The sequence below is a fragment of the Mauremys reevesii genome, linkage group 6, assembly GCF_016161935.1.
Source record: "Mauremys reevesii isolate NIE-2019 linkage group 6, ASM1616193v1, whole genome shotgun sequence".
Classification (NCBI taxonomy): domain Eukaryota; kingdom Metazoa; phylum Chordata; order Testudines; family Geoemydidae; genus Mauremys; species Mauremys reevesii.
Genome location: NC_052628.1, coordinates 48,201,477 through 48,228,816, shown reverse-complemented (window position 1 = coordinate 48,228,816; position 27,340 = coordinate 48,201,477). Strand labels below are relative to the sequence as shown.

General features: G+C 38.3%; 1 protein-coding gene across 3 annotated transcripts in view; it reads right to left on the bottom strand.

The window, feature by feature from the left end:
* The window catches only part of MSH3 (mutS homolog 3), a 171,690-nt gene that overhangs the window by 108,978 nt on the left and 35,372 nt on the right, over window positions 1-27,340 (bottom strand). For all 3 annotated transcript variants that reach the window (XM_039545119.1, XM_039545117.1, XM_039545118.1), the window contains exons 9-12: window positions 9,256-9,368; window positions 8,099-8,213; window positions 765-849; window positions 27-136 (exon numbers count right to left, since the gene is read on the bottom strand). In XM_039545119.1, the coding sequence (XP_039401053.1) occupies window positions 27-136; window positions 765-849; window positions 8,099-8,213; window positions 9,256-9,368 (423 nt within the window). The remainder of the gene's footprint in view (window positions 1-26; window positions 137-764; window positions 850-8,098; window positions 8,214-9,255; window positions 9,369-27,340) is intronic.

Genomic DNA, 27,340 nt, shown 5'->3' with positions numbered 1-27,340 from the left:
AATTCTAAGATAAAGAGTTACTTTACCTGGATTTCATAAGAGGTTGTGTCACCCATTTCTTTAGTTTCCGACGTCCAAAGGAAGTTTTGGTATGATCCAAGATCCACAATAGGCTGCCTTTTGTTTTCATATCAGTCTAAGGTAAAAGTAGCAAGACTGTTTTTTATTAATTGAATAATTGCACCAATCCAAGTATTAAATAAAATGCATTTCATTTAGTTTTACAAATACTAGAATTAAACAAGAGCCTCTATTTTCACTTGTATGCAAAAGTGTTATGTAAAATATCTTCAACAGTGAGTCAGAAGATATTTAAGATGATTTTGTCCCTCTTTCAGCAAGCACGCTTTCTCACAAGACAGCCTCATAAAATGATAGAGATGAATTCTACATATTAAATGAGGTTTGTAAGCATGAGCCAGTGATATGGAGGCAGTGCCAAAAAAATACCACATTAAAATGACTGGAATGAAGTTGCTCAAGAGCTTCCAGACTCAGGAGGAGGTTTTCAACAGCACCTGTGGCAGTGGGATCCTTAACTCCCATTGAAAATCAACAGAAGTTGAGGCCTGCCATTTGTGGCTCTGAAAATTTTCTCTCTTTACACTCTGTTCCTATTTAAAAGCATTTAAAGTTTCTGAGTGAGATTTTCAAATGGGCATAAGGGATTTAGATGCACAACTTCCATTAAGATTAGTGTATTTAAATTCTATAGACAGCTTGGAAAATGTCAGACTATCAATAAAGTATTACATTTTCCTCACCTGATTTTGTAAGATTTCCAGATTTTTCAGTGTTGTCCCATTAATTGTCATGTATTCAGCTTCACTTGATAACTGTTTAAAGTTACTGGAAAAAAACATTTCAGACGTCATATTGCAAGTGCAGAAAGAGACATCAGTGAAACACAAACATGTTAAATCAAACATTGGCTGTGTGGTGCAAAATCAAGTAAAAATGGAAAGCAAATCAAATAAACTATACTAATAAAATAACTGTACATAAATATCATCTAGACAGGTCTCTCAACAAGTAAACAATTACAGCACGAATTTATACTTTTGTTACAAACAATAATAAGCAACAGCTGCATTTTGTTTATACATAGGTCATCCTAATATTTTGTTTTTCTCACTTAAAGGACCTCCAGTCTACATTCTGTATTATCTACACAAGGTAAAAACAACTTTTTACACAGTTTTTTTCCCACTTGCCTCACACAATCCTCGCTTCTACAAATTTTGCGTTATTAAGGTTACAGTTAGCCTAACTTTTGCTAACAAAAACTGTTATGCATTAAAATCCCCTACAAATCCCTGTCAGTTCTTTCTCTACTTCCACACAGTTTTAATCACACTGTTAAACAACAAAAGAATACCAATTATAAATTTTTTGGATGTTTTTCTACATTTTCAAATATACTGATTTCTATTACAACACAGAATACAAAGTGTACAGTGCTCACTTTATATTATTTTTTATTACAAATATTTGCACTGTAAAAAAGAAAAACAAAAGAAATAGTATTTTTCTTTAAGGTTATGAAGCCTGTTGTCCCTTTTCTCTGAAAGCAAAGTCCTGGATAGTCTGTTGGACTCTAAGGATTGCACAAATGACAACAACCATGAACACCTTCTCATAGTAACAGCTGATGCCATGGTTCAAGCAGCTGAATCTGCATTGTCCAAACTGTTCTGGAGAGTGGTCCTACTGACCAACTTACTATCTACCACCATGACTGAGAACTCCTACCTACATCTCTCTGGTAACTTGTCTTTAAATTTTAGAATACTCCCCAAGAGAGTGAAGTCACGACTCAGGAGTGCCTGTTGGTTTGCATTTCTGAGTTGCAGACTTCCTGAGGAATAACATTTGTGCCTCTTTGTCCAGCATGTTGTCCTTGTCTCTCCCACTCAATGGCAGCTGCCACCACAAGAGAACTCGGGTGGGTGGGAGTGGGAGCAGAAATGTTCAAACCCCTGCAAGGGGATGAAGTATCTCCACTCGGTTCATTTTGCAATGGAAGGCAAGAAGGTGGGTGTCTACCAAAGAGCCTTAACTGGCTCCATAATGGCTCCATAAAATCAGAAGAGCTACACTGGCTGGGGTTGCCAATACCAGAATATCTACCAACTTGTGAGCACTTTCATTCACCTCTTCAGTCTCAGTGTCAAGTACAGAAGCCACCCTTCTCATAAGACCCTGTGGTCCTCTGGTGGTGAGTCAGTTGTTGGCTCAATAGCCTCATCTGGTGATAAGGTATAGGAAACAGCACGCATCTAGGGTGGTGGCTGATATTTGACTTGCAGTGAAGAAGCTGCCTGGGTGACTTCTAGCTGCTCAGTACCAGTGAATGATGTACTCGGTGCCAATGTTTTTGGTGTGCTCTCCATGACAGTGAGCAATACAGCTGGGGGGGGACGGGTCCTAGCTGGAGGGAGAATGCCCCTATGGCATCCAGAACAGCCAGTGATATGCACCTGGAACCCATCCTTGCTTGGACCATTGATCTTTAGAGGGAGGTTGCTGCATGGTCCCAAAGTCTCTGATGAGAGGTTACGTTCCCCATCCTGGATGGGATACAGATGACCTCACCTCTAACACCAAGAAGAAGAGTGCGATACTTCTGACAATGGAGTGGCAAATCCAGATGGGTCTGGTGAGAGGTAGCCCGAGCCCATGGATGGTAGTACCAGAAAAATCACTGGAGGTTTTCCTCTCGAGAGTGCAAGCTTTTGCATAAGCTTGGGTAGCAGTACCACAGGATCTTGACATAGTGAGGCATGAGCAGGAGGTACTGGTACCATCCATGGGCCTTCTACTGCTGGTGATACTGGTATGGAGAGACTATGCAGGTCCTTTGTGGCTACATAGCATAGCATAGCAAATTAAGGGGATATAGCTATTCAACGATCCAGATTATATCCCAGAAAATGTCACAAAGGTGTTCACTGAATGTTGCCTGCAAGACAAGGTTAAGACTCTCAGAGTCTCGAGGAGTTTGCTGGTGAGGTGGATAGACTGGTGTGGCAGGAAGCAAGCTCTCTCTTCCTGAGACAGAGATAACAGTGTCCTATAGTTCTGCACTCCCTGAGAGATTCCAGGGGCAGTTTTGTGTTTAATCAACCTGACTCTTGAGCTCACCAGTGAAGAGTGGCACAAGGCTAGCAACCCTGATGTGGATGGGGACTAGGTACAGGAGTCCAGGGATTCCCAGAATATAAGGGTAAGTCCGACAGCCAGGCCCTGAAGCTTTGAGAATCAGGGCTGTGTAGAACTGAAGGGAACAGGATAACCGCTCTCTGACTTATCCTGAATTAGTACAGGACTCTCAAAGTGAAAGAGGGAGGATCACCCCATCCAATTGCCTTTACTGCTATAAGACAGCAACAAAGAGTCCTGTGGCACCTTATAGACCAACAGATGTATTGGAGCATAAGCTTTCGTGGGTGAAAGCTTCGTCAGAGTGGGTATTCACCCATGAAAGCTCATGCTCCAATACATCTTTTAGTCTATAAGGAGCAACAGGACTCTTTGTTGCTTTTTACAGATCCAGACTAACACGGCTACCCCTCTGATACTTGCTATAAGACAGTAACTCTGTAGTTAAATCAGGAAAGCAAAGAGGGAAGGCTCCTAAGTACAGCCAGAACATGGGGAAGTGGGGGAAATGGAGCTCAGAGATAGGCGCAGATCACACTAGGGCAGATGTTGTAATAGCACCCTAGGAATAAAAGACACAACTGAAGGAGAACATCCCACCATCAGTCTTGGCTATTGACTGGTTTCTCCTTCAGGGATTCTATCTACCTGTGAGCACTACCTACATGGTATCTGACCCACCCCATCACTCTAATAATATGGTAATATCCAAGCAAGCTAAATGATTACGCTGCCTAGACAACTTCTCCCATATAAGGGCAAGCACTTTCTGTCCCTCCTCTTCACTCCACTAATCTCTTATTCACTTTCATTTACTTTCTTCATTCTTCTGTTTGCCCAAACACACCACGTCGGAGAGGAAGACTGGATAGAACACATGCATAAAGGTTCTAGGCTGAGAAAAAAAAGAAAAAGGAGGAGGGACGACAAAGTTAGTCCTAAAAAGGGCTAAAAACATGACTACTTCGTGTACTGCTTTCTGGCAGCTACAGTCATTCAGCATAACTGTAATGCTGTCTACAAAATGGAAAAGAGGAAAGATATAAGGGAAAAGGGAGCACAATGCAGATCTTGCTGAGTAACTAACAATGAAATTCACCCTCTCTGTACATACAGAAGCTGTGCAGCATACGGTGCATACCCCATGTAAACCCTATTCTAAGAGCTTAAGTGGTACTTTAAGTCATGCATAGAATTTGTACTGGCCTTCTGCACAAGGGCTAAATTTCACCATATGTGGATAAAATTCTTGTTCAGTTATTCTGAAGTTTTCCTCCTTAAAACTCTTCTTTAGTTTATGAAAGTAAACTATTTTGAGATGGTATCCACAATGCATACACATGAAATATTTCTGACTGCAGATCCTGAAAGTTGCATCATTTACTGGCCACTGGTCCTCACTGTACTCTCTAAATTACTCAAACAGGACATTTTTCTGGAAGTTGATGAATTCCTTTCAAATAACTGATACCAAACTCTAGGAAACAGTGCTCTAAAAGCTAACCAATACGAAGATTACAACCAGCATGCTCTTTGACTGTTGAAAGTACTAAAGAGGTTTTTCAAATGTGCCAATGGGAATTAGGCACTCAACTCCCACTGATTTTCAATTAAAATTCTGTGCCTAACTGCCCTTTGTGCCTCAGAAAATCTCCTGATAGATGTTATTCACCCTTTTGATAAAAGCAACAAAGAATCCTGTGGCACCTTATAGACTAACAGACGTTTTGCAGCATGCTCGGGGGTCGCGTAACTAGGGGGTTGCTTTTACAGATCCAGACTAACACGGCTACCCCTCTGATACTTGACACCCTTTTGATAGAAATCACAGAGAAATAAAGGGTCATCTAGTCTTACAATATTATAATTAGAATATGCCTCTGTAATAGAGATGTTTCCTTATTCACTATTGTATTTAAAAGCCTCTCCTGAAGAGTAATAAAAAATCTGGAGTACTTCACGCAAGAGAATCACCTCATTACTATTGTGGGAAAAAGCTATCCTGAAAACTAGTTCCATGATTCTCTAAGCAGTCAAAACTGATGTTTAGCAGTTTGCAGGCACTCTTCATAACTCAAGGGAATGTTTCCTTTGTCTAAGCCTGCTTCCATTAGATCTATAAACTTCTTAGACTGAAAGTTGTATCTCACAGCACACATCATGCTCACTGACTCATCAGTACATGCTCATTGACCTGAATTCTCCCAGCAATTTTAAGTTGTCTGTCAGTGTGGCAGAAGCATTTATTTTATGTGCTTCCTGTAGAATTGCAGAAAATAACTTAATCTGATACCTGCTGCATAAAATGCATTCCCCTTCCTGAAATTAACCTTATGGATTATTTTACTGACATCTTTAATGTTTATTTTTAATATGACTGAAGTTGTAGTTGGCCCAATATTTCTATATGTAACATGTTACTAACAATGATCAGAGCCCCAGGAAACAAGTAGCTACTGAAAGGGAGTCCCCGTATCTGATAGTCAAGGGAGTATAGGTTACCAACATCACTTCTTTCAACAAAGTACAACAGAAGACAAGTTTCTAAGTTCAATATCACCAGTTACCTCAACACTACGCATTTTCTTTGTAGCGTAACTCTAGGATATCAGGAAATCTTTAAACTTTCCATTCAGGTGCTTTCTTTGTTCACACATTCAGGTCAGGCCTGTTATGTCAAGAGTCACCTATTACATTAATCCTTTTCCTTCCCATTCTGTAATTATACTCAATTTGGAACTTGCAGCTAGTGCAGAATGTGGCAGTCCACTTATTAAGCCAGGTCTAACACTGAGAGTACATTGCACCTGTACTACTGAATGATTTCCAGGTGAAATTTAAGGTGTTTCAAGTCCTAATAGGTTTGGGTCCCCACTATCTGAGAGAACATCTGCCTTTTTGTGTGTTATTGCAGCAGTGGAAATCATCCAAGGAACTTAAGCCAACACCATCCATGGCAATACAACACTTTCAAAAATGACAGGTCCTTGACTTTAGAACTCACTCTGCTCCTTTGTTTATGAGAACTCATATTTGGTGATCTTCTGCATACAACAAGATGGACCTATTTGTTCAACAGGCTTTTTTCAGGTAAGTCTGATTTGTGGGATAGACTGGAGTGCTGTGACTAAGATGCTGCTTGAGGGATATGGCATGTTGGTATGGGAGATTATATTTAGAGTTGGGGAGATAAGACTTTTTTTTTCTTATCAGATCTACAAGGCTTGCTGAGTGTTCTGTTAATATTTTGTATATTTTTGGGATGGAGGAAAATGGGGGGCTTTGTAGGAGCAAACCAAATCCAAATATGTTATTCTACACCATGTATATTTTATAAGCATAAGCAGTTTAGAATCAACCCAATATTAGAAAAATGTTAGAGACTGACAAGCCCAAATATCATTCTTCTAAAATTCAGATTTTAAAAATTCTCTGTAATGCATAAAAATTCTAAGTTTTCCAAAACAAGGTCTGCAATAGTGAAAAGGACATTTGTCAGCTGTGAAACCTACCAACTAAACCTAAAGTATTCTGTGTGTTTTGGCTTATTGTCACGCCCACTATTGCTGTCCACCTGCCCACATTACTTTTACAAGACAGTGAGGCAGTGAAACTAGATTTTTGTAAGAGAACAAAGTTATTTTGTAGTGTGTAGGAAGTTCCAGAAGGAAGGAGGAGGAGCAGGGATGGGGCATGCTCCGGGGAAGAGGCAGGGCAGGGGTGGGGACTTGGGGGAAAAAGGTGAAATGGAGGCAGAACCTGTGGTGGAGGTTAAGCATCCCCCAACTAGAGGGGAAGGCAGTGCCTATGCATTTAATGTCTTTCCCATAAACTTATTACATGGTAGTTTACTCACCAATATGGTGCCACGCACTAAACTCCCTGGATTTGTCAATGTGTTTTAAATTTTTAAATAAGTGACCAGATTCACAGACTCAAAAAGCGCATAAACATTTGGATACATTAAATACACATGTGCTTCAAAAGCTAAAGAGAAAGTGTGTGAAATACTTTCGCAGGAAAATAAAATATCGGTGAGGCTCATCGTCATAAAAAAAAAAAAAAAACCTTTAAAATGCAGCAGCAGACTTTTGTCCACAAAACAAAACAGAAGTAAAGTTGAGATAAGATGTCTGGGCTTTATTAACAAACTTTTTCACTTCCCCTGACAGTATCAGTTTCTGCAGCTTGTTTGTTTTTAATTACATTTGGCTGTAGTACAAGCCAATTTAAATATTACTACTGACTACAAGTGTATTCTTTCCTATTTCTAATGATTTGTATTGAATATCACTTGATGTTTTGTTAGTGTTAATTAGGAACTCAACTGTATAACATCATGTTTACAAAGATCAGGTGCATTAATATTGTAGAAGGGAAGTTGCCAGCTAGAATTTACAAAATGTCAGATGGTTAAGGCCCTACTTCATTCATTCATTGTAGATCCTACAATATTAGGCTTCATCCACAATTCTGATTTTAATTAGCTTACTCTGCACAATTCAGAATTTTGTATACATTTTGAGTATGCAATTAGTACTGCACTAACATTCAATGCCTGTAAAATGTAAAAGGCTAAAGTGACTGGACTTGATTTCTACAGTAATTGTGTTAAGACTTTTAGTCTTCTGAATTTTAACATTGTACTTTTTTTTAATTAACATCATATAGTTGCAGCAAAATGTCTGATTACCAAAAAAATTAGCAAGCACAACAGAATACTTGAGTGTTTTTCTTAAACTAATAGGTCTACTCTGGCTTTTCCAAATTACTGCTATTAATAAAGGTCAATTATTACTTTTCCGCAATTTTCCATGTCTTGTCTGCAATTCAGCCACAATAATTTGAAGATCATCCCGCGATTCAAGTATGGCCTTACAGAAGGCACATTTTTATCATTATTTTGATTTTCTGAAATTTATATAAAATAACTTACCTCGGGTTGTAAAGTATCTTTTCCAAATTAAATTCTTTGAGGTACATAATTACTGCTGCCAAAGAGCAAATCACAGGCTTATCCAAGTTTAGGATTATAGACAGTTGTTGAGAACCTGCAAAAATATGATTTCCTTTGTTAAATGATTGTCACTAAAATTGAGACACGATTATCTATTTTTCAATTCAGTCAAGTAGAAATAGAAGATTTTATTGTGAAAGTGTTAAAAATATTGTTTATAAAACAACAAAAATGAACTTTTAAAATAACATCTACAAACTGGGACAGCATAGTTTATGAATTTCTGTGTTGTTCCAATGCAAATAGGATATAAAATACTGGATTTTGCACTCAGTTCCCCCCACTCTCCACTAGAAATTGCTGATTATCAGTCCAGATGATTAATAAATTTACAGACTAAGGCCTTGATCCTGCAAACTGATACATGAAGGTGGCACTGGTTCTGCACGGGTGCACATGATTGCCCATGCAGATGAGGACCTGTTTTGTAAATTTGCTTTATGAAAGTAGAATTTTGCTTTTACCTATTACTTTCTACTATAGCTCCACCCCAATACCAACAGTATCAAATTTTGCAATAAAATATATCTCAACATAAAAAGGACTTTTACCAGACTTTACTGCAGAGAAACTGAAACAAGCATAAGTGTGCTTTTTAAACTGTTTCTTATTAGCAGAGTGTTAATTAAGAAACATTTTCATAGGTTTTTGCCAAATTTTCTTCACTTTTTACACAATGTGCGAATTTAAGTTTTTCAAAGTAAGTATCTTCAGATGGGGAAAAACATTAAGAATTCTTTATTACTAGCCTACTGCTCACTTCTCCAGATCACATCATCATTCTTGAAATTTGTGAAATTCCACATCTACTCTCATTCTTCTCCAATTGAGTCAGAGATATAATAGAGGTAACTTCTCAAAAATATCTACAGTACTACATAGTCTTTACATTTCTGCCTTTTTCCAGCTACTTTACTTGTTTTGCAACTATGTACCAGTTCAGAGGGTAGTTATTAAATATTTGTATTAGTCAGACCTAGCGGTCCAAGCTCCATTGTACTAGCCACCAGTCCTGTATTTGTCTATAAAGCAACTAATCAGCACTATAAATTTCAAAGACTTTCTGAATGAAGTACCTGTGGTATCAAGCACTCCTCTTGCATAAAAATCAGTCATCAGCTGGAAAGCACGGCTGTATTCAAAATAAATGCTTTCCATCCTTTCTATTCGAATTCTGTCATCTCGTAAACTGGAATGAAAAAAATAATGCTCATTAGTTTCCAATTCTTAATCTCCTTTTATGAACTAAAGGAGGCTCAGACTTCAACTCACTGGTTTTTTCCTCTTTCCTCTCTTTTTATTGCTAAGAAGCCAGGGGATAGTAAATGAAGATATCAGTTACAGCATCTAATCTAAGAGGGTTCTAAAACAATTTTAACTTTTTTTTTTAATTAAAAACCTGCCTTCTCTCCATAAAACTCTGTATGACTAAAGTTATACTCCCAAAAGTGATTACCTAAAAATGGCACCTTCCTACTCACCAGATCAGTTTCCTGAATGTTTTCAGAACTATATCTTCTGATTTTAGTGATGAAACCAATTTTTACAACTCAGAATTGTAAAAACTCTCACAGTCAACACAGTTAAGAGGGAAGGAGCTGATACCTTCCTGGCTAAGGGCTTCTCTACACATGAAACTTCATGTGGAATAAGGTAGGGTGTGAATTTCAAGCAGATTACTACTCCTGACTAACTACATTTGTCAACGCTCTTATTTCAGAATAAGAATCCCTTATTCTGAATTAGCTTAATCCACAATTAAACTACTGGTAATTTGGAATAAACCACCCTTATTCTGGAATAAGAGCATCCACACAAAATCAGGAATAGTTCATCAGGAATGGCTGTTGTGGAATAACTCGTTGTGACACTGTGTACAAATCCTACACCAGGCAAGTGTATAGTTAAAGTTTATATATAGCATGGTTTAAAATGAAAAATATTTATATGAAAAATGAAATTTATTTATATTTATTGTTAATTATAATTTTAATTGATACTTTATAACTTAAGATTTATGTTAGAAGTAAATTTTAGATTGCCTAGCCTCTAGCCTCTAGCCTGCCCTGTGTAAAGCTGTGTGTCTGCTCATAGAGGTATAAAACATAAAACTTTTAAAAATTTATCTCTAAGTAAGCCAAGCCAAAACTGTTATATTAGATATATAGAGATAGAGACCCCACTGTCATTTTTTTTCTTCTGCTTTCTTTTATCTTTGCTTGTTAAAAGACAGGACACAGAACATAACAAAAAAAGTAAAAAGAAAGTAAAGAGAGAGTGAAATAGATAGAGAGAGATATGAGAAATGATGTGATGAATGGATACATGAGTCAAGAATTCAGTGTGAAAGTGTCCGCTGAAGAAAAGTGTGAGTGACCAGTGAGAAGATGAGATGATGGACCCACCACACCACCACCCACACCAAAAAAAAAGGAAAACAAACAAACTACCTATTAACATGGAGCCAGCCATCTGCTGATTGATTTAGCAACAGCAAAAAACTGACATGAGAAATGAATGAATATAAAACTCCTATAAAACTAAACTGGAAAGACTGTGACTGAGGAGTCTGAGGTTCTGCTGCCAGCTCAGCAGGCGCATCAGATGCATCTGACACAGACTCGGCTCCATCATCATGGCCAAGATACCTGGCCAGTAACGGCATGAGCAACAATCTAGGCTGGTAACTATAACATCATACAGATAACTATATATATATATATATATATATATAATATATATATATATATATATATATATATATATATATGTGTGTGTGTGTGTGTGTGTAAGGAATAAGTAGTAATAGAAGCAAGTAGAAAAACATTGTTTTTTGTTTTGTTATGGTATTTACAATAAATGTGGCATCTTTGCCTTATCCCTCTTAATAAGATCCTGCTGGTTTTTATTATATTGGTATAACACAAGAAGGGGTTAAAGAGCAGTTTTAGGTTTAGGCAGCCCTGCCACACATGCAAGGCATACCAGTCTTGGAGAAGGAGCCTTAAAAAGGGAGAAGCCGATTTCAGTGGGACCTATCCCTGGGAGATGGGCAGATCTCACCCCATAGTTCCCAGGAAGAAGCACCGTGGAGAATGAAGCTGGCAGAGAGTTCCTACATGATAGCCCTGAGGACACTGAGCTAGCCTACAGCTCATCGGGTATCTCCCAAAAGGGGGGAGGCCACTGTTCCCCAACATATTTCTGTTTTCTGTCCACCTGTTCACTTCTGCCTGATACCTATCTGGGGAAGGGAGCATCATCTTTATTTGTCTGCACCACACCCAACACAATGGGATCTTGATACTTCAGTGGAGTTCCTAGATGTTACAGTACTATATAATATATGCATTCGGAATGGAATGTTTTTCAGACTGAAAGGAGGGCCCTTTTTTTGTGTATGGGTCCCATATATTAAAAGATGGACACATCTTGTCCAGCAACTGGTGTTCTCCAAGATGTGTCTCTCTGTGGGGGCTCCACTTCAGGAGTGCCTGCACCCTGCACCACTGATGAGAGATTTTTGGTGTTGGTGCCCATTCAGCCCCACGCATGGGCCCCACACATCCTCATGCCCGTGTTAAGGCTATGTTGGGCTGCATGGGCGAACCACTCTAAGTTCCTTCTCCACCATAAAAACCCACCAACGGAGAGTCCAAAGCAGAAGGGAAGGAGTGCAGGTAGTAGAGCACCCACAGGGACATACATCTCAAAGAACTCCATTTACTGCACAGGGTGAGTAACCTCTCCTTCTTTGAGCAGTGTTCCTGTGGGTACTCTACTTCAGGTGACTCCCAAGCAGTACCCCTTTAAAAAAAGGGGGAAGGGCTTGGAGAACAGTCCAATATAGAAGAGAGAACTGCATTGCCTACAGCAGCATCTGATCGTGCCAAGACCCAATGATTAGAAAAGGTGTGAACAGAGGACCAAGCTGCCATTCTACAGGTGTCTGCAATTGATACATGCTTAAGTAAAGCTATCGATATAAACAGGACTCTTGTTCAATCTGCTATCACTCTTAAAGGGGGTGGACATGATTTCTGATCACTTTTTTTTAAAATCACCACCACCGACACTAGTGCAATGAGATATTATTTTCCTTCTTGTTCCTTTAGCTTGTACCAACCTACATTTATATCTACTCTAATATAGTGATGACCCTAGGTCTAAGCTACCTAATTTAATCTCTATGGCCACCTGAACAATTTGCAAAAAGTCAATCTTTGTATTAAATTCTCCAACATGCACTGAATGCTACCTGGAGCATAGAAGAGTGCAGGCCTTTGAGGCAGTCTTGCAAGACAGCAGGTCTTTAAATCATACCCACCCAGAGGCAAAACTAAAGAAATCTTTTTAAAATGGGATTTTATTTTTAGGCTCTATCAATTGTGTCCTCACAATAGTGTCTGTTTTCAAAACAGTGAAGTTTAAGAGTGCCTGGAGAGATAATTTCTTGAAACTGAATTCGAAATAGGAGGTTTTCCTCCACACACTCATAGCCCCACCCACCCACCTCTTTGATAGTTGGCTTGCTGGTGCTGCCCCCAGCACTGATTTTTTTAAAGTTTGTATCTATTTTTAATAATTATTAGTGTAGTTTCCTGCAGTGAAGTGTCATTTTCTATCATGATTCATCAAGTGAATTTCTCTGTCATTGATGCTGTATATAAGTTATCTCCCTCTGTATAAAATTTTGGCAAATGAAAGCAACAAACAGTATACCTTGGGTAAAATTTGAAACTTGCAAAGTCACTGAGACTTAGGCTACTATTTCACTCAGGCACTTTTGGAAAAGTTCCTCTTGTGTCAGAATAATGTTACAAAGAAGCAAGCAAAATAATCATAGCCTTTAGAAAATGGAGAAAAAAATTCCATTTATAATATGAGAAATACCTCAAAGTAGAACACATTTAAAATCAGACAAAAACTATCTCAGATCTTTGTTAAGATCTTTAAGATACCTGGAATATGAATTCTATAGTATTATCAAACATCCATTTGATACAGATGTAACTGCTATACTTATATAATATGCTAAAAATTTATTATGTTTATTAATCCAGCAGCTACCCGCCCTAGAATTCACCAAGACACTAAAAAACAAAATTTGCTGAATAAATCATTGATGTTTTTATCCTTTATTCAGTGACATTATTATCCTTAGGCCATTTTTCTGATTATAGCCAAATCAGTTATGATGACACTACTCCAGAAACCAATCCCTATTTAAATCACAATTTTCAACTTCCACTCAACTTTCATAAACATCATTCTTGTCAGAACCTCTACAAATGAGTTGCTGTTAAACACAGTTTGATATTGATAGTTTCATTTACTTCCAGATTTAAAATTGAGAAGGACCATTAGAAGAAGCTGTTACCCTAAAATAGCCAGTCAAAGAAACCGAACATTTTTAAAGAGAAAGCTTTTTTTCTTTTTGTGCCACTGTATGTGTTTTGCTGTTATTCCCCCTATAACCTGGTGTTGAACACACACCAGATAATTATAATTTTTATGTGTATTTTAACAAAGTGGAACTCTGAAGTTGTCTAAAGTAAATATCCTTTCTAGGAGGCAAATGGTGGGGAAGGTAACTAGAGTTCATTGTGGAAAGCAGTGTATTAAATACAAGTGAACTGAAGGAAAACCTCCGATTCTTGGTGTATTTTTGTCTTTTGTACTGTGTTTAATATGTTTCCTTAAGCACCTGGAAGCATATGTACATTCAAAGACATTTAAGAAAATTGCATGTAGTTTTATCTGTCACTCTATTAGAAAAAACTATGTTCCATGTTATAATGGATATCTTAATTTCATAGTCCCTTCAACTATAACAGTGGCTGACGGACATATCTAAAAGTTGGCCCAGTAAAAGATACTGCCTCATCCACCTTGTCTCTAGTATCTAAAAATCAACATTTAACTCTTTACAAGAAATAAAAATGGAGACTACTGTTCTGCTTTCTATGTCCAAGTGCAGCATAGCACACAGGAAAATCAGTAAAGGGCCCTATTGGTTCATTCTGAACATCAGTTCTTCTGAAAGAGAAAAAGGTACCAATTTTCTGGTGTGAGGGGTTTTTGTTTTTTTTAACAAACTAAAATGCATACAGAGCGGTTCCGTATGTGATACACACATTGCAGATTTAGAAAGCAGAATTGGTTTCGCATAGTGGGCTTAGTGATAGACAAGGCACTAAGACACAAAGTCCCTGTTTGAAAGAGACTGTTTTTCTTAATAGTTGTTAAACAGTATGTGAACAGGCCTTACTTTACAGTATTTCCTTAAAATGCTTTACACATGAAGTGGTCAAATAAAATGAAAACCATAATTTTACGTTCTACCAATTAGTAAATATCTGCTTTTGATACTTATTACTGAAAAATAGCTTTCAAGTAATGCCAAATTTTTTTTGTAAATTAGCATTCTGTTGTATAGTTTCATAGAGTTTAAAGTCAGAAGAAACCATTAGATCAAGTCTGACCTCAAATAATACTTTTAATACTATCTCCTGTGCACAAAATGCCCTCTTGGTACATGAAGCCTCTACCCCTTCACTCAGTTAAACCCCTCCTGTAAAAAAAAAAAAAAAAAACTTATTCCATGACATCAAAAGAAATTAGCTGACAATCATCTGCTTATCTATTACATTTATCTTCTGAGTGAACTGTCATTTGTGTGTGTAAAGGGGTGGTCAAATATTGAGAAATGAGGTCTGAAGGACACTGGTAATAAAGCTTAGAGCTGATATGAGAAAAAATCGGATAATATCATTACTGCTTGCAGTCTCTCTCACAGTTCTGTACATCCTGGCTACTCCCCCATCTCTCTGCAGCTCAGAGAGTCAGATCAATGTTTTGGCATGGTCTGGCCATACCCCCCTCTGCTCCTGCTTGCTACCAGATGAGTTATTCTCAAGCTGTAAAAACTATATAATATATTAACAAATATTCCAGAAATAACTATATAACTATGTACATTAGACAAAGGAGGACAGTCTTATGGTAACAATTCCACTTAATATCTGATGTTTGGCTCATGGTGTTTGGCCTTCCACAGTAAGTAGGATTATGAGAGATAAGCATCGCAGGTTTCCCCTTTGATGGTAACGAAAGGCAAGCCATCTGAGGTAAATGGGACCGGCATGGTACTGAGCGCTGCAGTGACCTTGCTGTTTTCCCCATGTCTGCTGGCACTGACAGTGATGACTCAAACTGCCAGCAATATTCGAAATGCCTCTGGTACTGAGATGGTATCAATAAGATGCGACACCCCAGATGTCTAAGGTGCTCCCTCTGGCTCCAGACTCTATGGTACTTCCCTAGGTAACGAGTTAATAGTGCTGGGTTCTGCAGTGCCGAAGCAGTGCAGTGCTTAGACTTAGACAGCACTCTACTCTTAGCAGACTTTGGTGCAGGGGATCTTCCACTCTCAGCAGTCTGCTTAGAAGCCTTTTGCCTCTTCTTAGGCACTGAGGATGGTGAGCAATGTCGGGTCTCAAGCACGGTAGGAGGCACACTCCTGACCAATGCTGAAGCACTTGGTGCAGAGTCTGACCAATCTGGCGCAGATGGGGGTTTAAAGGCCGCCTCCATGAGTAGAAACTTTACAGTGGCTTCATAGTCTTCCTTTGTGCAAGACTTAAAGTCCCTAGAAATTTGGCAATGCTCCCTGATACAAGCCTTCCCGAGGCACCTGAAGCAACTTGAGTGCAGGTCACTCAGAGGCATAGCCTTATTGCAGGAAAATGCAGTGCTTTAAGCCAGGTGAACAAGGCATCTTTTGTCACCAGAAATCAACCAAAACTCTCAGATGGGGTAAAACTTAACTAGCTGTACTAAAAACAGTAACAACACTAAACTATGTACAACAAAACACAAGGGTACACAGTATAAAGAATCCACTGAGAGCACTTGCAAAATCAAGGTGAGCAGTTCCAGCAACCGTCACAGGTGGTAAGAAGGAACTGAGGGGGCTTTGGGTCGGCCGAGCAAAATGGACATGTGCAATCACTCAAAGAAGAAAAGTAAAGTTGAGGCAACTTTAATCTGCTAATTCCATTTCAGATACCTAAAAATATTGGTGTGCCCTGTTCTTATTAAGATCTAGTTTCGTTGGGTAGAAACTAGCATTGAATATTGTATCCTCTTCATTAATTCCTCTTTAACCGCAACCATAGCAGTGTTAGCCCTCTGTCATAGTAATTATGAATCCTTCAACATACTTAGCAAACTTGGCTTGAAAAAATAAAACAGTTTTCACAAACACTTTAAGTTACACTAGCTTTAGCTTCCATTTGCCTCCACTTTGATTTTTCTTCATTTTTAAACTTGTAAAAAGGTAGAAGTGTGACCTTTAATCCACAGAAATCTAGTACTTTTTTTTTAAAGGTTCATATCCTTTAAAACTTCAGATCAGATTAACAAATATTGAAAAAAAAATTGCACTGCCATTGACCAAAAAGCAAAAGCCAGAGTCTCAATCAATTCTTCTTTGATTATAATACATTTAAACAAAACATGGATTTTTAAAGTCACTAACAACACTTGCCTGACATTTTATACCTAGATATTCAGTAGTGAACATATATTGTAGTGTATTTCTGATATTAGGTTAGAATATTATAAAAAAAAGTACATACTGTAAATATAACACTGCAGGCTTTTTCCCCTGCTAAAACCAGCTCATATAATGCAAATAGACACAACACAAGAAAACACCTCACTAAGTGAGGAACTATAGTCCACTGAAAAGAAACAGAGCTATCATTCATAGAAAACAGCCTTTATTCACAAAAGCAGTATAAGGGTCAAAATAAAAGCTCTCATTTACACGATTGTTCCAGAACTGTGGAATTTGTTGCCAGGGGATTTTGTGAAGGCCAAAAGTATAACTGGGTTCAAAGAAGAATTAGATAAGTTTGTGGAGGATAGGTCCATCAATGGCTATTAGCCAAGATGATCCAGAATGCCCCTAAGATTCTGATGTTTCCAAAGCATAGAATGGATCACTTGATGATTACCTGTTCTGTTCATTCCCCTTGATGCACCTGGCATTGGCCACTGTGGAAAGACAGAATATTGGGCTAGATGGACCAGTGGTCTGGACCAATATGGCCATTCTTATGTTCATGTTATGTTTGGAAGAGGGAAAGAAACTGAAAGGAATTATATAATCATTTTAATCAGCTTTTTTATTTTTTCCCCAAAAAGCCAATTATAATTTACACCAATGGTTAAAAAATAGGACAATCTCTGTAATAAATCTATTGCAAAACACTGTAGGATCAGATCAATTAGAGAAATTAATAAGAAATGGTCAATATCACAGTTCCACAGCCATAAAATCTATAGTGTCAATTTTAAACCATGTTTTGTATTCCTGGTATATTCAGCTCTAGATTGAGACAATGATGTTGCAATTTGTAAATATAATTGAGTCAATATTTTCAAAAGAAATCTTAAAACACAAAAGCAATTTTTGATAAACACAACTAAATCTGTTTACAGGGTTATTGTAGCTGCGTTGGTCCCAAGATATCAGAGAGAGGAGGCGGGTGAGCTAATACCTTTGATTGGACCAGTTTCTGTTTGTGAAAGAGACACGTTTTCAAGCTTATGCAATCTGAAGAAGAGCTCTGTGTAAACATGAAAGCTTGTCTCTTTCACCAGCAGATGCTGGTCCACTAAATTACGTAACTCATCATATATAATTGCATAATAATTATTACCTAATCTACCTTTTTTCACAACTAAATCTGTACTAATAAGCCAAATGTTTTTAAACATTGCCTCATAATAAATGGCATAACTGAAAATACCACAGAATTTGTTTTTATGCAGTGCTTTTCACATTAAAAAGTGTCAAACTGCTTTAGAAAGTTTAACAGCCAGACAGCACTGAAGATGCCTACAAGGACAGAGGAGAAGGAAACATACATCAGCATGGATATAAAATGAGATGTTAAACAGCAACTGGAGATGGGCACTTGGGACCTTGGGTTAACATCTCATTCAAAGCACAGCATCTCTAATGCTTCTTTGTACCCTCACTTCTTGTCCATAGCACTGCAATGCAGAATCTGCAGCTACAAGTCCAAATCTTGGTTTAAAATTTGAACCTACAACTTTTTATCCCAAAAGACTGCATTATCAGAACATACATGTTTTGTTAGACAGAGACCTGAAACTGGCATAGATTTCTATGAGATAGGATATCTGAACCAAAAGCAGTTTTCTTTCCCTCTGTTCTTCTATGGTATATTACCATTATAATTTTAAAGATATGTCTATTGAAAAAAGATTCCCTCCTGCCAGATCCTGCAGTGAAGCCATAATCATGTGTTTCTGTCACATCACAGTATGGTGCCATAGAAAGACTGCATCAACAAACTCAGTATTATGACTTAACTGTAGGGAAGAATATACTTCATTCAAACAAAAATCATTGCTACAGTAAATAAACAAGAAAAAGTGTACCTGACCAAGCCTATAAAAGATAGACACGTTCAATGTTTAAGTATTTTTCCCAGCCCATACTGAAGTCACCCTTTAAAAGCTGAGTATGAGCTGATCTCCATAGTAGGAAATGAGCCTGAAACATAAGCCCTTGTATCGGAAGCCTGAACTAAAGTAGTGGTTAAAGCTTTTCTGCTATAAAGCAAAGTTAAGTTGCGAGCAAGAGGCAGGCCCTGCTCACAGAATCTGGCAAGTACAGGGTTGATATTGCAGAAACACACAATCCTAAATAGTGCTAGGTACAAGAATATACACGCAAACACATTGGTACCAGAAAACCCTAATACCAGCGCATTACCCAAAGATAAGAGGAACACACTGACCCATCCTAAAGATAAGGTTAGGATGACAGCATGATGGATTGAGATGTTTTGATCAAAACAACAGGTACAAGGCAATAGGTGGCACCCAAATACGTCAGAGGGACAATACAAAACTTTTTTGCATTGGGCTATAAAGAGGTATCGCTGAGGGGATGTCGGGGTCGGGCCGAAGGGATAATGGAAAGTCCTGTCACTATCTGAGTCGGTCCATTATCATGAGCATATTTGTGCTAGTGTACCTGTAACCATTAAGCCCGGGCATTAGCATTGTGCTTCGTCAGCAATAAACGTGACTAAGTTCCTTTGCTGAAAACCAAGTCTGTGAATTTATTGGATAGTTCAATCAAAGTCGGTTGTCTCTGCTCTCTGCGCAGAGCTGGGGAAGCATACAGATAGAACACACACACGCAGACAAACAACTATCAACAACCTAACACGGCTACCCCTCTGATACTATCAACTATCAACAACCTTGTGTGTATTTATTGTTATATAAATTATGAAAAATATCACTGGCCCTCCAAACACACTCAAAATTATTTGGAACCTATATGCACAAATGCAAAATATTTAGTACTTTCTCACAGAAACAAACATTTTCTTATGTGAGGCTGTTGAAGTACAGCTACAAATTTTTACACTGAAGTGTGGACCCTACATTTGCAAAGGATATAGATGAAAGGAGAGTCCTAGACACTTACTCTCAGAGCTAGAGGGTAAAGGGGAAGCTGCCAGGAAGCTAGTGTCTGCTGTTGAAATCAATGTAACAAGAGAAATACTTTTGGTGAGTAAATAACACAGGTGAAGAGGTTCCTCTGCATGTCTGTTACAACTTGCCTCTATTCTCCCTACTTTAATTTCCTACACTTTGGCTACAATCCTACCTGTCAAGGACTGAATTCCCCATCAAAGATGTAACTGCTGCTCTTTCATTAGCCTGGTTGAATAATACCAGGAATTTATCCCCTATATAAATAAGCTGTTTTTACAAACAACAAAACACAAACTCCTCCTGCACGATGATGTAAATCACGCTGATAGCTCCCAAACTGGAGTCTGGGATCCACACGGCTTATGGTATGTAAAGAGATGGCGGATCACACAGTCCTTCATCTTTGTTTCCAGCCAATTCTAAAACGGCCAAGCTCTTTGTTGCAAAAATAGGAGTCTGAAGGTCTGAATGCAGATGGCAACAAGTTGGAGAAGCCAGCCTAACTGTTTCTAATAGGGGCACTGCTACACTAGAGGAAGAAGAGAAAAAATACAGAACCCCCAAAAGAGGACAAAAATCTAGAAGAGCAGCAAATGAGGCAAGCATGGCAGTCTCCCCGGTGGAGCAGAAGGCTGTACTTTCTACAAACATGTAATGTGATGCCTAACGAGGGCAGAGGGAGTCTAGGAGGCACTTGGTCTATGCCTTGCCTACAGTAGGAAAACTGATTTCTAACCACTATTTGGAAATAGTTTGTAGATTTAAGTAGTAAAAATTAAATGTTATATTAAAAAATTCTGCACACAGATCCACGAATTTGGGTTAATGAGCAGCAGCAAACAAACCTAGAAAATAGAAATGGACAAAAGGCATATTCCAATTCTGATTTTACTACAAAAGGAATGCCATAGTTAAGAACCGAACAGCTTTCCAGGAAATTCTCCCACATGTGCCCGGTAAAGATTCTAGGAGAAGAAACTCAATCAGTTCTCGTAAGTGGCAGTACTCATCTGAAGCAAAACCTTTTGCTTTAATAATCCTTTTACAAAATGATAGACTTTGTTTAGCTGATACTGCATATGATATTCTGGGATTCCACACAAGTCTAAAACAATGATGAGCTAAACAGAAAAGCTGGAAGGTCAAAATAATTGAAGACCAAAACATCTGATTTTAATTTAGATCTGAAATGAAGGCTTCTGTATCACTGCTTTCAGATTACAGTGACAGGTCATTATTCTTGGCAGTCAGGCAGAAAATTTGCAATCATTCTTGAATTTCTTGCTTAAAACAGCCTGTTATTCTAACTAGTAAAAAAGGAAACATACTTATCTTGAATATTCAGATAGGTTTTCTGTTGTCTAATTCGTAACAATTCTTATTTACACCATTACTTCATGTTCTTTTCTTGGCAACTGATGTCTCATGTTGTGAAAAGTTTTGGGAGTTGCTTTCTTTATAAACCGCATAGACACTGAACTGTCATATTTTCAAAAATCTGTTCCGCATTCAGTGTCCGGTAACAATTTAGCAGCAGTTTCTGAATGTCAGCCATGTTGAAAGCCTGAAAAGTCATCAGTAGCAAGACTAAACTTTAAAGAGCCATAATGAAATTTCAGCAAGAATACTGGGATTTCTTTAAAGAAGTTTTTTTATCAGTTCTAATTCCAGAAACATTTTATTAGCAGATATATCTATAATTACAAATTTCTTGTTAAGAAAATTAAGTTATTTATTTGTAAGGGAAAATATATAGAAATACCACCCCTCTCAAAGCTACTTTCTCTGACCTCTAAACATTAACCTACTCATCAAGGAACGTACTTACTTTTCTATATGTTTTTGTTTTATATTGTTTGCTAAATATAAAATAGCACACTATTTATACCTAAATTCTTAGCTAAGAGGCCAGCATGTAAACTCCCTGCAGAAATGTCACACATAAGTCATAAAGGAAAGGCGGCAGAAACACACAGTACAGCTGTGGGGAAAAAGGGTATTCCAGTATATTAGTGTTGGTATATAAGGCAAAATTCTACACTCAGAGCCACATAACAGTTTTTGGACCTGACACTTTGCTCTCTCTACACACGTAGGGCACCTAATAACAGCAGTGGGAATTCTCGTAACAGAAAGAGTAAAATACTAGGAGAGAGGTTCACTATGGAAATCCAAAGGCAGATTGCACTATGGGCAAATCCTGCTCCACCATCTCTGTAGGCATGAAAGTCCCCTTATTCAGTATAACTTATTGTAGAGTTTGGCTGTACTGGGCCGGTGAAGGACAGGATTGGCAGAGCCAACATAGGGGCTGTATATGCTTGTACTCCATAGAGTACAGTTCCACAGCAGCTCCTTTTGCGCTGCTGAAAATGGTGGGAGAAGAGATACAAAGTGGGCCAACAGATCCTCTGCTACACAGTGCTACCAGCAAAATAGGAAATAAAGGTGCTACCAGGGAAACTGAAGTCTCCATAGCTGTCATTGAGCTTTTGTGTAACCATTTCATAGCCTTCCCCACAACACATCTCAGCTGTGTGTATCTTGTATACTCAGGCTGTGTTCCAGGGACAAGATTTGTGCCTTAGAAACTGAATTATGGAGAGGAATTCACCATCCTACAGTTCTACTAAGAAGTGTCTGGCTTATAAAACTTCAGCAGACTACCCAACAGGCTGGGGACTGCAGATCATTTGTCCATAGGGAACTAAGATTCAAATCTGGTTGCCCAGCATGGAACTATGATTGTCTGAATTTCTGGACTGAGATCTCATTCTCTCAAGAAAATGAAATATAGTTGCTGCTGTGATTATCTAATAGCATTTCTCTGTTTGGCACTATCACACAAAAATTTCTCATTCTTTGGTGTGAGAGACTCTCATCTGGTCTTTAATTCAGTTTTATCCTCACTTTAACATAAAATGCCACTAGCAGAACCAATTTGAGACTGAGTCAGAACTGAGGCTATGTAATAGTTTACTTCAAATTCAAGTAAAAATCCCAAAACCTACCTAGTATTACAGACAACTCTGTCAACTTTTGGGTACAGGAACTGTCTTTTTTTGTGACATACAGTGCTTGTACTGGGACCTCTAGGTTCTACCATAATAAAAGTATTAAGTAACACGATGTTGCGCCTGACAACATCAGTTAAGTCTGCAATTGCAAAAGGCTGTAAAAACAAGCACTAGAGATGCTATACCATCCTAAAACCACATCCTATTGTGTACAACAGAGCCATCAAATAATTAAATTGTACTTTATTTTACTACAAAGTGAAACCTAGCTTAATTAGAAATTAAAACTACTGCTTGTCTTTCTAGCAAAAATAACAGCCTTTGAACTATGTAGCCTGTAGCTCACAAACCTTATTCACCCTTTTAAAAAAACCATCCAGCTGTGTGCTGCAACAGCAACTGGTTGCAAAGTTCTAAACATTGTTATACAGTCTTCTCTCTCTTGGCTGGAAAATTAAACTATTGCTTGCCTTTTTACAAAGGATAACTGGCTCTGAGCTATCCAACTGTAGCTACAAAAGACACCCAAACTCTAACTTGTCACCACAGCCCTCTGATTAGGGCACAGACAACACATTTAAACTGAGGCTCAGCTTCAAGCCTGCTCAGAGAGAAGTTTTTCCTGGTCTCATTCCCTTCTTCCAAGTTATTACTCCCTGGCTGTAAGGGTTGGAAGGGACCTCAGCTGGTCATCTAGTCCCACGCCCTGCTCAAAGCAGGACCATTCTCCCACTAAATCAATCAGTGAGAGCAGAGGAGGCTCCCCCTGGCTACTGCTCTGCTTCTGCTGGTCCTGGTGCAGAAGTGCTCTAAATCGCTGTTCAGACCTATCTTACATTCTTATACATACCCCACGTCACACTAATTTTCACAAACACATAATGAAAGTGAGGGAGAGGCTTATGTGATGGAGAGGAGAGGGAAAGCGGCTGATGGAGAAGAGGCAATAATTAATTTATGCTAATAGGATGAACAAGAATGAAAAGTGAGCCAATAGAGAGAAAGCAGGAGCAAATTAAGAGGTAAATTAAATGACAGAGGAAATAGAAGTGAGAGACTGCTCTCGTAGCTTCTAAACTTTAACTCTGGCACCCATTCATCACCCATAAGTACACAAAACTGTCTGTATTATTATTGATTTTAGGTCATTTTTAATCTACAGGCACCTGCGATACTTTTTTTTTTATTGCTACCACCAAATAAAAATCTGACTCTCAGAAATACAAATATAAAAATGGGATAAGAACTTTCAATGCTTCTGCAATTAACGCTGGGTGGTACTCCTTCAGAGATGGCCAACATCTGCTGAGTTTCTGGCTAGAGAACACAGCTGCAGAGTCTGGTCACAGTTTGTCTTGCTATGGCCCAGTCAGCGCTGCAGACTCAACAAGTTAAAAGGGTTGATAGGCCCCCCTTTCCCCTCTGTGGGTCACCAGGAAAACAATCCTGAAGCTGCATCTAAAGTCTCTAAGACACTGACTTAGTAGTTCCTGATGGTTCCCAGCTGGGTCCTCATTCCATGCAGTCTGAAACAAGACAGTTTCTCCTTTGCACTTCAGGAAACTAATTTTCATAGATGGACAAAACATTCATATCTCACTCTTGGAAAGAAGGCTTCAGCTCATTGAGGTGCTCAAATATGTCAGCTAGACAGACTATGTGTGCTACACGAAGTAAACTACTGTCAGTATGTGGGACAGGGCTGTGAGTGAGGCATTGCTGCTTCAGTGACCATCTCTGAAGTACCCACTGAGAAAGCATTCCTGCTGCGGTAGTGAAAGGGAAAATGCAGCCATTCATCAAAACTTGAATCAAAACTGATTCAGGAGTTTTACACAGTATTATAAAGATTTATAACTTGGGGGGGGGCAGGGGAGGGAGGAGGAAGTGAACTACTACTGTTAGATTCCCAAAAGACACACACAACTTTAGTTAGGTATCACTCCCAACTACTGAAACAGGACATTCTGTCTTACTGACTAGAACATAACACCAACAAAGAGACCTCACTACTAGTTGATAGCTTAGCCTATCTCCATCCTACACAGAGGAAGGACAAGCCCACAAGTATGGACTGCCCAGTATGCCTTTAACTTAGAATTTATAATTTAAAACAAACTGCTTGAGGAGAATCTGGCACGTGGTGTTTTTCATTTGTTGAAAAAAAATTTACCTTACATTTGTTTTGCCATGATTTTTAATAGAAATGTCTGGACAGAAAACAGGGGACAGCTGGTGACTCAATTACTGTTCTAATTTATGCTTCCTTTGATAAGCTGCTACAGATTTAAAAACCCATTATGTGTGATGAAAATGGACTTGTTGATTTTCCAATTAATTATTTTAGGCTTCCCTTGAAGATTTACAGAAATGCTAAAATACATTGACTTTTCTAATTTATGTATTAAATATTCATAAGTTTCTCTGTAATTGTCCATATTTATACAGTCCATATTTATAGTGTTCCTTTAAATAACTCCCATGATTAAAAAACACTTTAAATCAAAGGTCAAACAATAATAGGCTACCCAACTTTATTTCAGACTCTATGAATAACTGACACAGGGAAAAGGGAGAGCTTTCACAGCAGGTCACTTCGCAAAGTCTAATGTAGTGTGTAACATCCAGAGGCTACAATAAATGTACTTTCCATGTTACTGCTTTGCAAGTTTGTTGCTATTTTGTGACCAAAGAGCTGATAGATTTAGCTAGCAGAGAGCATTTGAGAAATGATTTTACAAATAAAGAATAAATTTCACATAAGTAGATGAAGGCAGATTCAGCTTGATGGATTGTTTGATCATGCATGATCATGAACATGAATCAAGTTTCTGAACTGACTTGATATTTCTGTCTGGTACATTTTGAGAATCTGAGGCCTCACTTAAATGACACACTATCTCTGGCAAGAATTCAGCTCACGTCATATTTCCAACACCACTTGACGGTGTACCAAAGCTGCAGGGCTTTACATTGCAGAAGGAAATAAAAATGGTGAAGTGTGAATGGAAAAGAAACCAGCCCTTCATTCTTCTTTTTAGCCACTTTTCTTCATAGTCATGAAAGAAAGATCACTGAAAACCTACATACTGAGTCCTTGCGCTTGCCTGCCCCCAAGTGTGCGGAAGAGGTAGAGGAGAAACACAAATGTTAACTATCAATACAAAATATTAATCAACATCCCTTCTTTCTCACATTCTTGCCTTTACTATGGGCTAGTCTACACTGGCAACGCTAAAGCGGCAATGCTTTAACGTGGCTTGTGGGGACGCAGCAGAGCGCACACTCTAAAAAAAACCACCTCCACAACGGGCGTAGCTCCCAGCACTGGTGCACTGTCTACACTGGCGCTTTACAGCTCCGAAACTTGCTGCGCTCAGGGGGATGTTTTTTCACACCTCTGAGCGAGAAAGTTGCAGCGCTGTAGATTGCCAGTGCAGACAAGCCCTAAGTGACTAAGCAAGGAGCTACTATCATACAACTCTAATGCACAGAAAGTGTTTTGCTAATCTGCATTTCCCCACCATGGTTTGAATGCTCATCAAAGTTCAAGAAACCCGAGTGAGTGATGGTTCCTAGAAAGCTCCTCAGCAGATTACAGAACACCAATTGTTTCAAAGACTATTTCCAATATTTGGAAAATTCTTTTATTCATTCTCGCTCTCCCTCCTCACCCCCCTCGCAAAAAATGAACAGTTCTAGCTGCAGGCTCAATTTCACTTTCATTTAACCTTTTGCACATGCACATCCAAAAGAGGCTAACTAATAAAAAAAAAAATTAAAAGTGGACGGGGTCCACTAACAGGAAGTTACAAGAGGGAGTTCTCCAGGTGAAGGAGGAGCAAATACACGACCCTTGGGGTAAGTGGCTGTCTGTAGTGTGTGTTTGTGTTTGGGGGTTACTTGCTGTGTCGTCTGACCCAGTATGGCCATTCTTAGGACATCCCAAATCATCAAAAATTGACCAATACAATAAAATACCCTGTTACTAGAAGCAACTGGGATTCAGCTTCATTCATGAAAGCATTTTATAAGTCTTTGCTAAAGGAAACTGTTTTGAAGAATAATCTTTCTGTTAGCCATACATTTGGAAATCCAGGAGCCCAAAGTGAGTCTGATGATTTTACATGTGTCAGAAAAGAAACCAAGGACTCAAACAGATGCAACTTTGGGAAATAAGTAATGCTCTTTATTTTTATCATCGTTTACCTTTCATTCAGATCCTATGCTTTTAAAATACGCTATGACTCAAGAATTGTGTAACAAAAACTACATTTAAAGATGTTCCTGACAAAACTGATCAATGCAGTAAATGGATTTAATGATTAATCTAAAAGGCACAATTCCATACGTCAATCAAAATGCACAGTAAGATAAACCATTAGAGAAACATTTGGAAAATAAGGCTATCCAACTGTTACATATCAGTTTCTTTCCATGATTTTCATTTTAAACCAGGATGGACCAAAAAAAAACACAATGATTTTTATTTAAATTTTTTTTTTTTGACAAAATGCTTTGAGGAAAAAACTTATCTAAAACTATTTTTAGATAAGATACATTATAGCTCAAAGATATCTCATCATGGAAT